The sequence below is a fragment of the Pristiophorus japonicus genome, chromosome 5 (assembly GCF_044704955.1).
Source record: "Pristiophorus japonicus isolate sPriJap1 chromosome 5, sPriJap1.hap1, whole genome shotgun sequence".
In the NCBI taxonomy this organism is placed as follows: domain Eukaryota; kingdom Metazoa; phylum Chordata; class Chondrichthyes; family Pristiophoridae; genus Pristiophorus; species Pristiophorus japonicus.
Window position 1 is genome coordinate 41315091 of NC_091981.1, and position 12952 is coordinate 41328042.

A 12952-nucleotide genomic window follows, 5' to 3' on the forward strand; every position below is an offset into this window, starting at 1 on the left:
GCGCTTCCTTCTCTGTCCAGCTCGTTGGCTACCAATAGGCTTCCCAGTCCTCACCCTCCGAGAACATCTCCAGGATGCCCACAGTTTGCTGCATCTTTGCGTTGGATTCGTATACTCGTTGCCAGTTATTGTGTTCCTAACACAAATGAGACTGCACACAGGAGGTTAAAGTAACAGTGACCTCAGTCTTTATTAAGACATTCCACAGTGAGGAACAGGCCTTAGGGGGCCGGCTTATACACAGTGCTCCCAAGGGATGCTGGGATCCCTTGGGACTTCAGGGATGCACTCCCTGGTGGCAGAACATGGGAGTGCATGCTTTACAGATACACAACAAGAAGAAATACAAAAAAATATTGAGAGAAATAAAAATATAGATTAATAAGGCTAAAGGATGTATGAAAGAAAGCTGATGGTCAACATTGAGGGAAGTTGTAAACACTTTTATAAATAAGAGAATAGTCAAAGAAGGGGCAAGACCACTTAGAAAAGGGGAAATCCTGTACTCGAGAAAGAAGGAAAGATACTTAATATATATTTTGCTTAGGTTTTTGCCGAGGAAGGAGAAAGTTGGACCTGAGGAAGAGCTCAGGTACTCCTATACTGGAGATAAACGTTTAAAAGGAAACTATTAAAAAGGCTCCTGGGATTGAAGGTCGAAAATTCACCAGATGCAAATGGTATGTATCCCAGAATACTGAGGGAAGTTGGGGAGGAGAAAGCTGAGGCAATAACTATAATTTTCCAACAATGTTTGAAAACAGGAGGGTGGCAAACATTACACTCACATTCAAGAAAAGGGAAGGAAATAAGCTGGGAAATGATGCACCACAAGAACATAATAACATGAGAACAGGTGTAGGCAATTCAGCTCCTTAAGCCTATTGTACCATTCAATTAGATCATGACATTTCCAAAAGGCCTTCGATAAGGTGCCACATAATAGACTAATGAATAACGCCAGAGCTAGTAGATTGAGGGGACAAATAGCAGAATGGATAGTTAGCTGGCTGCAAGACAGAAAGCACAGAGAAGCGGTAAAGGGTAGCTATTCAGAGTGGTAAAAGGTGTAAAGTGGAGTCCCACAAGGATCAGTGCAGGGGACCACTGTTGTTCACACTTTATATTAACAATTTAGATATTGGAATCAAAAACACAATTTCTAATTTTTCAGACAACACCAAATGGGGAGGGATAATCAACAGTGGGGAGGGATAATCAACAGCGAGGAGGACTGCAACAACTTACAAGAATACATTAATAAACTTGCTGAATGGGCATATAATTGGCAAATAAATTTTAATTTAGGTAGTATGAGGTATTGCATTTTAGTAAGAAAAATAAGGAGGTCACATATTACTTAGAAAATAAGAATCTCAATGGGGTAGAGGAGCAAAGGAATCTTGGAGTAGAAATATACATATCACTAAAAGTTGCATCACAAGTCAATAAAGCCATAACAAAAGCAAACCAAACACTAAGGTTTATTTCTAGAGGGATAGAGTTGAAAAGTAGGGAATTTACGCTAAACTTGTATCGAACCTTGGTTAGACCACACTTGGAGTACTGTGTACAGTTGTAGTTGCCATATTATAAAAAGGATATAGAGGCGCTGGAGTGGGTGCAAAAACAATTTACAAGGATGATACCAGAACTGCAAGGTTATACCTATCAGGAAAGGATGAACCGGCTGGGTGTCTCTTCTTTTGAAAAGAAAAGGCTTAATAGAGGTGACTTAATAGAGGTCTTTAATATTATGAAAAGTTTTGATAGAATAGATACAAGAGTGTTTCCACTTGTAGGGAATAGTAAAACTAGAGGCCATCAACATGAGATAGTCACCAATAAATCAAATAGGGAATTCAAAAGAAATTTCTTTCCCGAGAGTGGTGAGAATATGGAATTCGCACCACAGGGAGTAGTTGAGGCAAGTAGTATAAATGCATTTAAGAGAAGCTCGATAAGCATATGAGGGAGAAGGGAATAGAGGGCTATGCTGATAAAGTTAGATGAGGAAGAATGGAAGGCGGCTCGAGTAGAGCATAAATGCTGGCATAAACTAGTTGGGCCGAATGACCTATTTCTGTGTGGTATATTCTATGTAATACCTCAACTCCATTTACTCACCTTGTTTCCATATCCCTTACGTAATAAACATCTGTTGATCTCAGTCTTGAAAATTTCCATTGACCCAGCATGCACAGCCTTTTGGGGTGAGAATTCCACATTTTCACGGCCCTTTATGTGAAAAAGTGCTTCCTGATTTCATTCCTGATTGGCCTAGCCCTAATTTTAAGATTGTGGTCCTTGTTCTAGATTCCCTCACCAGAGGAAATAACTTCTCTGTATCTACTCTATCTGATCTTTATCATTTTAAACGCCTCAATTAGATCTCCTCCCACCCTCCTAAACCCAAGGGAATATAAGCCACATTTATGAAACCTATCATCATCATTTCACTCTAAGTCCTGGTATAATTCTGATGAACCCCCTCCAAGGCCAATAGTCAGTCTTGCAAGGATTAAAATAATGCTGATCAGAAAATTTGAGTTCTAAAATCCGTAACATGGGTAGAAATTGGTGAACATTTAGAAAGGAATGGTCGAGTCAAGGACAATCAGCATGGATTTATAAAGGGCAGATTATGCTTAACTAAATTTTTTGAGGAAGTTAGAGTGTACAAAGGAAATTCGTGGACAATGTATAATGGATTTTCAGAAGGCATTTGATAAGCTGCCTCATGAGACTTATTGTGCAAAACAAGGCACAGGATTAAAGGGAATGTAGGTACATGGATAGAGAAATAGCTAAGAGGCAGAAAGGAGAGGGCAAGGGTGAATGGTGTGTTCAAAATGGCAGGATGTGGATAGCAGTGTAGCTAAGCGATTTGTGCTGGTATCCCCTTAGTTTCCGTTTATATGAATGGTTTGGACATACAATGATATCAAAGTTTGCTGATACCAAATTAGTAAATTTGGCAAACTGTGAGCAAGAATGAAAGAGATTGAAAGATGACATAGACAGGTTAGTGGGGCCCAAGTTTCGGCTCGAGTTGCTCCTATTTTTTTGGAGCAACTAGTTTAGTATGGAGTATCTTAGAAACCGCAATTCTCGGCATTTAGTTTGCTCCAGTTCTAGTTAGTTAGAATAGTTTCATTTTAGTAGTTTTTTTTCAAAAGGGGGCATTACCAGCCACTTACGTCTGTTTTGCAAGTTTAGGCAGCGAAAAGTGATTCCAAATTAACTTAGAATGGAGTAAGTGTCGATTTTTGTATGCTCAGAAAAACCTTGCCTACACTTTATAAGTTAGGCGCAGGTAGCAAGAGGGAGGGGCGGCAGGGAAGGGAAGTGAGAGGGAAGTTAGGGGATTTTACAAAGCATTAAACACTTCACTTTTACCAATAAAGAGCCATCATCAATAATAAATGCTAAATCAATAAATCAACCAATCAAAAAATTAAAATTAAAAAATAAAAAATAAAATAAAAAATAAATCAATAAATAAGAAATTAAAAGTTTCTACTCACCTACTGCAACACTGGGAGCCCTCCAATGGGCTGCTGAAAAGCTGGTCGGACAGGCCCCGCCGACGAGGTGCTCGGGCGGCCGCCGCCGCTGAGGAGGAGTTCAGACGGGACCTGTCACCGAAGAGCGGCTGGCCGGGCGGGGCCCGCCACTGAGGAGGTATGGGCAGGCAGGCCACTCGGTCTGGGATAGGAGCAACGTCCCTTTGGCCAGAGATAGGGTCGCCCGGAGACAGGACACGCTGGGAGGGCTAGGAGCTACTGCGCACGCGCGCAGCCTCCACTGTGCACGTGCGCAGCTGCTGGCGCTCTTTTTGGCGCAGAGCTGTCACTCAGCCCCCCAGCTGCTAGTGTTGCACTGAGTTGACTGTGAAACAGGCCTGCTGGACTCGGAGAATCGCGAGGTAAGTTTTAAGCGCTTTTTTAATTCTAAAAAATAGGCGGGCCTTTGGGAGAACATCTGAACTTGGGCCCGTGGAGTGGGCAGATAGATGGCAAATGCAGTTCAATATGGAGAAGTGTTATGTAAGGGGGAAAGAAAAGTGAAAAAAATATACTCTTAAGTAGGTAATATTCTTAAATTGAAGGAACATAGCGATCTAGTGGTGTAATTATATAGACCTACAAAGATGGGAGTGCAGGTGGAATAAACTATAAAAATGCAAAAGTATTTGAATTTTAATATATAATGATACTGTATGCAAAACTAAGGAGGTCATGTTGAACTTCTACAAAACATTGATTGTTTGGCCACAGAGTATTTTGTGCAGTTCTGTACATCTCATTATAAGGATACTAGAGCCATGGAAATGGTACAGCCATGAACCTCTAGAATTATACCAGGAATGAGAAGTTATAATTATGAAGAACTGGGATTATTTTCACTGGAATGAAGAAAGTTAAAGAGGGATATAATAAAGGCTTTCAAAATAAGAAAAGATTTTCAGAGAGTAAATGTGAAAGATTGTTTTTATTGGTCAGTGAATTAGTAACAATAAAGCTTAAACTCTTGATTATCGCTAAAAGAACGAAGGGGAATATTAGAAAACCAGAATTTCACACCATATTATTCAGATACAGAATTTTTTTTACCACAAGTAGCTACTGAAACATAGAAAATAGGTGCAGGAGTAGGCCATTCGCCCCTTCGAACCTGCACCACCATTCAATAAGATCATGGCTGATCATTCCCTCAGTAACCCTTTCCTGCTTTCTCTCCATAGCCGTAAGGGCCATATTTAACTCCCTTTTGAATATATCCAATGAACTGGCATCAACAACTCTCTGCAGTAGAGAATTCCACAGGTTAACAATTCTGAGTAAAGAAGTTTCTCCTCATCTCAGTCCTAAATGGCTTACCCCTTATCCTTAGACAGTGTCCTCTGGTTCTGGACTTCCCCAACATCGGGAACATTCTTCCTGCATCTAACCTGTCCAGTCCCCTCAGAATTTTATATGTTTCTATGAGATCCCCTCTCATCCTTCTAAACTCCAGTAAATACAGGCCCAGTCGATCCAGTCTCTCCTCATATGTCAGTCCAGCCATCCCGGGAATCAGTCTGGTGAACCATCGCTGCACTCCCTCAATAGCAAGAACGTCCTTCCTCAGATTAGGAGACCAAAACTGAACACAATATTCCAGGTGAGGCCTCACCAAGGCCCTGTACAACTGCAGTAAGACCTCCTTGCTCCTATACTCAAATCCCCTAGCTATGAAGGCCAACATACCATTTGCCGCCTTCACCGCCTGCTGTACCTGCATGCCAACTTTCAATGACTGATGTACCATGACATCCAGGTCTCGTTGTACCTCCCCTTTTCCTAATCTGCCGCCATTCAGATAATATTCTGCCGCCTTGTTTTTGCCACCAAAGTGGATAACCTCACATTTATCCACATTATACTGCACCTGCCATGCATTTGCCCACTCACCCAACCTGTCCAAGTCACCCTGCAGCCTTTTAGCGTCCTCCTTACAGCTCACACCGCCACCCAGTTTAGTGTCATCTGTAAACTTGGAGATATTACACTCAATTCCTTCATCTAAATCATTGATGTATATTGTAAAGAGCTGGGGTCCCAGCACTAAGCCCTGCAGCACCCCACTAGTCACTGCCTGCTATGTTTCTATTTGAAAGGGAATTGTGTCCATATTTGAAAAGAATGAATATAAATGGATATGGGAAAAGTGAAGAGAAATGACCGTTATTAATGATCATTAGATTATACATTCATTGTTACTGTGGTCTTTATGATACAATTTCAGTATTCTTTATTCTGGTTAGTGCTGTGATGTTTTGATCTGATCAATTTATAAAACATTTGGTAACTCCAATTGTGAAATAAATAAATAACACAGGCAAGTGCATTTAAGTCCAGAGTCTGGCCATGCAGTATTGTGGTGGTTTTAGATGTTGCAGATACCACCATTTTGACACCTTCAATGCTATGATGATTTCTATGGGTTTTATTGTCCACAAATGACTTGATTGGATTTTCTAGAGGCATAGGTAATAGCAAGATGGACAAAGTGTGCTCCTTAGCTTTTATACCGCTGGGATCCAGAGGGAAGATATTAACTAACAGTAGAATCAAGGGTCGATTTTTCTTTTTAAATATGTTAATCAGCACAGTTCTAGTTGCATTTTTTGGAAGTCTATGACACAAATCCAATACTCAATAGAATATTGTATCCTTCTCCAGTCTTGCCTGGGGTTGCCAACTTTGTATTTGCCAACAGCCTATAGTTTTGAACTCTCAGTACAAGTTAAAAAGCCTGCTTACATCTGTCATCATCTATACAAGCTACTGATCATGTCCCCTCTCAATCTTTTTTTCAATGAAAAGTTCAATGTTGTCTCTTTCCCCATAACACAAAACCTTAAATCAAGGAATCATCCTCGCCTCTCTCCTTTGAACCCTTTCCAATACGTTGATATTCTTTCCTAGGCCAGATACTCAAAATTGCTCAATTTTCCAACTGCGTCCTTGTGAATGATCTCCACTGGAATATAACTTTGAACCAGAGATTTTAAAATCTGTCGTAAAAAAATAGAGTCTAGTTCCTCCACTTAATATCATAATGTATTTTTGATAGCTCCTTGTAAATGTTATCATAGTAAGTAATTGAGCACTGTGGCATCATAAACACTTACACATGTTACTGAATAAATAAATAGTAGCCTTTGATATGAGTGCTATTGCTCCTCATGTCAAAACATAAGTAATTAAACACAGCATGAGAATTTACCTTTGTACCATGGTGATGTGGAGAACTAGTAGGTTATTGATTCTCTGACAGAGAAATGAACAGCAGCAGTTCCAGTAACATCACCTTTCTTGCCTCCAGTCTTATGTTTATTCAGTTTTCTTTCAAATTTGATGTGCATTTCAAACTATACCCAGAAATCAAAAGTCCTATCTAGGGACACAAGGGCCTTGAAATTGGTTCACGATGGCAGGTAACCATCCCTGGCTGGGAATGGGTCAGCCCGAGGCACACCTGATACTGGATCTCGGGCCTCATGACACTGAGCTGCAGACGCTTGCTGGACATTCCCAGTCAGCTCCTAGGAGAGGGGGGACGATTGGGAGAAGGGGAGGAGGCGATAGGGCAGGGACCGACACTGCTCTTCGGCACTGCAATGGAGCCAGGAGGCCCCTCCTTCAATAACAAAAGAAAGAACTTGTATTTATGTCGCCTCTTTCACATCTTCAGAATGTCCCAGAGTACTTCACAGCCAATGAATCACTGTTGAAGTGTAGTCACTGTTATTATGTGGAGGCTGACCGGGAAGGATGGCGATCAGGAGGTGGGCACTAATTAATGATCTTCAATAACCTTTCTTCTTCCTTGCTTTCCTATATCCGAGTGGAGTAGAAAAATTATTCCTGAGGGTGAATAAAATGTGAAATGAGAAATCAATGAATAACAGAAATGGTTTAAAATGCAAAAAGGTCATCACCTTCCCTCAGTGGTAGCATTCTGACTTTGGAGTTTATAGATTGTGAGTTCAGGCCCTGCTCCAACACACAATCTATGCTGGCACTGCGGTGCAGCACAAAGGGAGTGCTGCATTGTCAGAGAGAATGCCCCGCAAACCTGTGGTAACAGTGCCGGCCACCGAGAGAGCGCAGGTTGCTGCCTTGTAATTAACATCAGCGATGCAGAGAATTTGCGGTATATCGCACTCTTTCCGGCGCTAAGCTCTGCAGGAGGCTGAAGGTCGCATCTGTGTCCTGCTTGCAGTTAAGGAGAATGGGGAAGAAATGAGCGATCCTGTAGGTTATGTACGGAAGAGTATCTGTATTTATTACAACAATTTACCTGCCAACCGCTCAACAATCAATGTTACTGGCAATAAAAACATAAAATGCTGGAAATCTCAGCAGGTCAGGCAGCATCTGTGGAGAGGAAGCAGAGTTGACAGGTAAATTGTTTATGCATTTGTGGGGAGTCTGTTGACTGCGCCGGGGAAGTCTGTGGTTTGATTGGATTTCGAGTTTTATGGGATCGAAGGAGAAGGGGGGAGGCTATGCGTGTACAACAGGGCAAATTACTTATCAGAAGCCTACCTCTCATTGCGCTGAAGAAGGCATGCAGCATTCAGTGTTGTTGAAAGGAAACGGTTCATTTTTTTTTGACATTGAGCCAAGATAGCCCACTTAATGCTTTCAAGAACTCTCCCCTATCACTTTACCCACACATCTCATTCTAAAGGAATAGAGACTAAGCCAAGCTTTTTATTTTAAATGCTTGTTTAAATTTTCATGTAGCAGGAAGAAAAAGATATAGGACCTGAATGATCAAATCCAGCACTTTGTCGTTTTTGAAACTATTATACTGTAGTCATAATTCATTTGATAAGCTGAGGTCACTTTAGTCACTGGCTTAGGAGGGTCTGACAACTGAGGGCCTTTTACTATTCCATGCTGAGGCCAGAGTACTCGCATCTGATAACCTAAACGATTTGAATTCACTTTTCAGATTTCAGAGATCGAAGCACTGAACATCCATAGATGATTTCTAATCCAAATCCAATCTAGTCTTACTCTGCATTTTTCCATTTGTTACATTCAGTATTACAATCTCAGGACCGTTTGAAATGAGCAAACCACCAAAAAAAAATTAAACTTTACCTACAAATCTTAAGGGTTAGCTCTCAAGACCTAGGCTTGAGAATAATATAAACACTGCCATGTGGATATAACAGTCCAGGCTATCTTCCATTGGTCAGTTGAAGTGTCCTCATGGCTGTTAATAGTGCTGCAACGCTTTTAGCGGCTGCACACACGAGCGTGCTTTAGAGAGGGTGGCAAAAGGAGCGGCAAAATCCAAAATGGACTAGCAGGCATCAATTTGCTCCAACTAATTACAATGCTTTTGGCAAACGCAGGCAACGGCAGCAATGCCAGCCTGCCAAAAATGGCGGCCACTGTGTGCCCCACCGACAGCTGACGAAAATGTAACGCCCGCCATTTTTTTTCCCGAAATGGGCCTCAACAGCTAGTGTTAGGACCTCAAATTTCTAGGCCACCATCTTTCTAAACCAAGATCCTTGTCTGCTGTTCCGCTGGATGTAAAAGATCACATGAAACTATTTGAAGAAGAATTGGGAGTCTTCTGGGTGTCCTGGCCGGGAGTCTTCTGGGTGTCCTGGCCAACATTCTTCCAACAACCATCACCACCAAAAACAGATTATCTGGTCATTAATCTCGGGATCCTTGCTGTGTGCACATTGGCTGTGTGTTTGGCCTACAACACAATAGTGACTGCACTTCAAAAGTAATTCATTGGACATGTATCGTGCAATATAAATGAGCCATCTTCCCTCGTTTGTAATAAATGGCCGGTAGTGATATACAAGATAATTCAATGAAGAGCTTCTGACAATGTCATCAGAACCCTAAGACTATTTTGCTGTCTTGTTTCTCACATTGGGTGAGAATTTCAGATCAATGGAAACATTGCCACTGGTGCAAATTATGCATGTGGGTGCTAATATCTTCAGCACAGAATGTGTGCGGCTTTCATTATGCAGAAGTAGTGCATGCAAATAAGACAATTCATATAAAGTCGGGATTTCCCCATCTTTTAACAGAAGTTCTGCCCATTCACAATTCACAATAGGACAATAAAAGTGAGCCGAATGGGGTAAGGAGTTTTTGTGTTGTCGATTTTTCATAATTTATGGAGATTGCTTTTAATGCACCCCAACCTCATTTAATGCTTGAATTGATGAAGATACAAAAAGATTTGCCAAACAAATTCACTGGTACCAATGCTCAATTGCCTGTACCGACTATTATACCACCAACTGTATCTGCAAGCCTTGGCACACCTACCTGATAACGATCAAGTAGAACTGCTCAACCAGGCTCCGCCTAAGAACGAAGGCAATTGCAGAGCAGCCATCTGCTACATGGACCGCTGTGGGCAATAGTCACCACAGGGACAGCATTGCCATAAGCAGTCACGGTCACCACCACTCACAACTGCTATGCCTCTGCCTCCTTCCAGGTGAGCATATAATGTATCTACAATATCAGCCAATTTGCTGCTCACAAATGTATTACACAACAGACGGTACTGATTTAATAAGGGCTAGCACGTTCCCACTGAACTCCCGTTCACCCATAACCCTTGTGCTCGCTGACTACATTGGCTCCCGGTCCGGCTGCGCTCGATTTTAAAATTCTCATCCTTGTTTTCAAACTTCTCCATGACCTCACCTCTCCCTATCTCTGTAACCACCTCTAGCCCTACAACCCTCTGAGATCTCTGTGCTCTTCTGATTCTGGCCTCTTGCATATCCTCAATTTTCAGCGGGCTACCATTGGCAGCTATGTGTGTAGCTACCTAGGCCCTAAGTTCTAGAATTCCCTCCCTAAACCTTTCCTCTTTTAAGACACTCTTTAAAATCTACCTCTTCGATCAAACTTTTGGTCACCTGTCCTAATATCTCCTTTTGTGGTTCAGTGTCAAATTTTGTTAATGTTCCTGAGAAGCGCCTTGGGACGTTCTACATTCAAGGCACTATATAAATGCAAGTTGTTGTTGTTGAAGAATAACATGGCGGCCAATTTCACTGCGTTGCCGGATTCATCAAGGGACTCATTGATGCAGCCACGTGGCCATAGAGGGCACTGGACACATAGCCATGGCCTACATGAATACAAAGGATTTCCATGTAGTTGTCACAATGCTTTCATTTTAAGACAATCATCAGTGCAGGTCTGCTGTAAGGCGAAAGCAGCTTTCAAGGATTCGGTCTTGAAAATGAGGCTAATGACACCCGAGCTATCTGTGGAAAGAAGCAGAGCACAGATACAAGAAGACCCATGCAATTATCAGTGTCTTTATACTGCCACCCTGAAGGTGTCTCCAAGGAAATGTAATTTGCTGCACAATTTACCTATACAAAGAGGCCTAATCATGGAGGAGGTGGAGGAAATCATCCTGTAACCAAGGCCAGAATAAGTGGCAAACACCGTCCAAGAGAATGCCACTGCAGAAACATCTGTGCAGCTGGGAAGACTAGTCGGTGATGCGCTCATCCAAATGAGCTTCAACTAAGTGCCTGAGCCACACTTTGACTAACCTTGCTGTGCACACGAAGAGGTTCATGTCGCCCATAACATTGTTCTCTGCATTACCTTAAATACCATGGGTGCCCAGCCTTCGCTGTGCTACTACCCTATTCCACACATCCAGAAAGAGACCTGCACAGATGATTGTCTTAAAATGAAAGCATTGTGACAGCTACTTGGAAATCCTTTGTATTCATGTAGGCCATGGCATTGTGTCCAGTGCCCTCCATGGCCACGTGGGTGCATCAGTGAGTCCCTTGATGAATCCGGCAACGCAGTGAAATTGGCCGCCATGTTATATTGCTGCTGTTACCAATTTCTGTCCCCTGCCCACTCCCCCATTTGTAGCATGTTTATATGAGTTTAGAGTTTCTTGCCACTTTTGCTGATAGTGTGTGCTGTGTATTTTTTTTCTCCTATTGTACTACCTATTCTAAGTGCTGCCTAGTTCAAGTAAGTAAGGTGCTGCGATTAGCACCACTGATTTAATAATTGTATTTTTTTTCAACAACAAAGTCCGGAAATTATAATTTGTTTATTTTTTATTATGTGAGAGACAAGTTTTGAACACTTTTTTTTACCCCTGCTATCTTTCTATAAAAAATGAACAGTATATAATGGTAAATGCAGTAATACAGAAAAATTGTGTTGTAGATACTGACGGCAGAAGATAGTTTTTTCCCTGATCATATTGGAGAATTCAGAACATGTTTTCATCATTACCTACTTTTTGTAACTTTTTTTTTAGGGCTAAGCAAGGTGGATTGATACAACCCAGAAACTTCAAACACCTCAATAAACCGAAAGCTCGTAAAGAAAATGAACAGCCATCTTAATTAAATATAATCTTTTAGTTCCTTCAAGGCTATATTCAAAGCTGCTAAAAAAAAATGTCTAATGTATCACAAAGAACAAGCAACATCTTTCATTTCTAAAAAAATCTTCATTTTCCACACTTTTTTTAATGCTTAATAAAGTTCCACTGTTCCAAAGGTTTTCTTGTTTCTTGCTATTGTGTAAAGTCTATTTGCTATTGTGACTGTAAAAGTAATCCATTTGTTGTAAAGCAGTTGCGGACAATCTGAGGACCTGTTAACGTGCTATATAAATGCATATATTTGATAGGGCAGATCATCATCATCATAGACAGTCCCTCGGAATCAAGGAAGACTTGCTTCCACTCTAAAAATGAGTCCTTAGGTGGCTGAACAGTCCAATACGAGAACCACAGTCCCTGTCACAGGTGGGACAGATAGTCGTTGAGGGAAAGGGTGGTTAGAATGTGGAACTTGCTACTGTTACAAGGAAAATCAAGGAAACCCCAAAGATGTTTTATAAATACATAAAGAGCAGTAGAATAGCTAAGGAAAGAGCCTATTCGGGACCACTTATGAGTGGAGGTGGAAAACGTGGGTTTGGTTCTCAATGAATATTTGCGTCTGTATTCACAGAACAGCGGGACGATGCAGACATTGTAGTTGAGGAGGAGTATGAAATATTAGATGGGATAAACAAAGAAAGAGAGGAAGTATTAAGAGGTTTAGCATCTTTGAAAGTAGATAAATTGGCAGACGCAGGTGAAATGTATCCCAAGCTGTTGCGAGGCAAGGGAGAAAATAGCAACGCTCTGACTATCATTTTCCAATCCTCTCTGGCTACAGGCATGCTGCCGGAGAACGGGTAACGCTGTGCCATTGTTTTAAAAATAGAGAAAGGGATAGACCGAGTAATTACAGGCCAGTCAGCCTAACCTCAGTGGTGGGAAAATTATTTGAACAATTTCTGAGGTACAGTATAAATCATTTAGAAAGTCACGGATTAATCGAGGGCAGTTAGCA

At 41.4% G+C, this 12952-nt stretch overlaps 1 protein-coding gene across 4 annotated transcripts in view; it reads left to right on the forward strand.

Annotated features, from left to right (window-relative positions):
- Positions 1–12106, forward strand: part of ropn1l (rhophilin associated tail protein 1-like) — an 86049-nt gene extending 73943 nt beyond the window's left edge. For all 4 annotated transcript variants that reach the window (XM_070880573.1, XM_070880572.1, XM_070880570.1 and 1 more), the window contains exon 6: positions 11863–12106. In XM_070880573.1, the coding sequence (XP_070736674.1) occupies positions 11863–11950 (88 nt within the window). In that variant the 3' untranslated portion in view covers positions 11951–12106. The remainder of the gene's footprint in view (positions 1–11862) is intronic.
- The last annotated feature ends 846 nt before the right edge of the window (positions 12107–12952 follow it).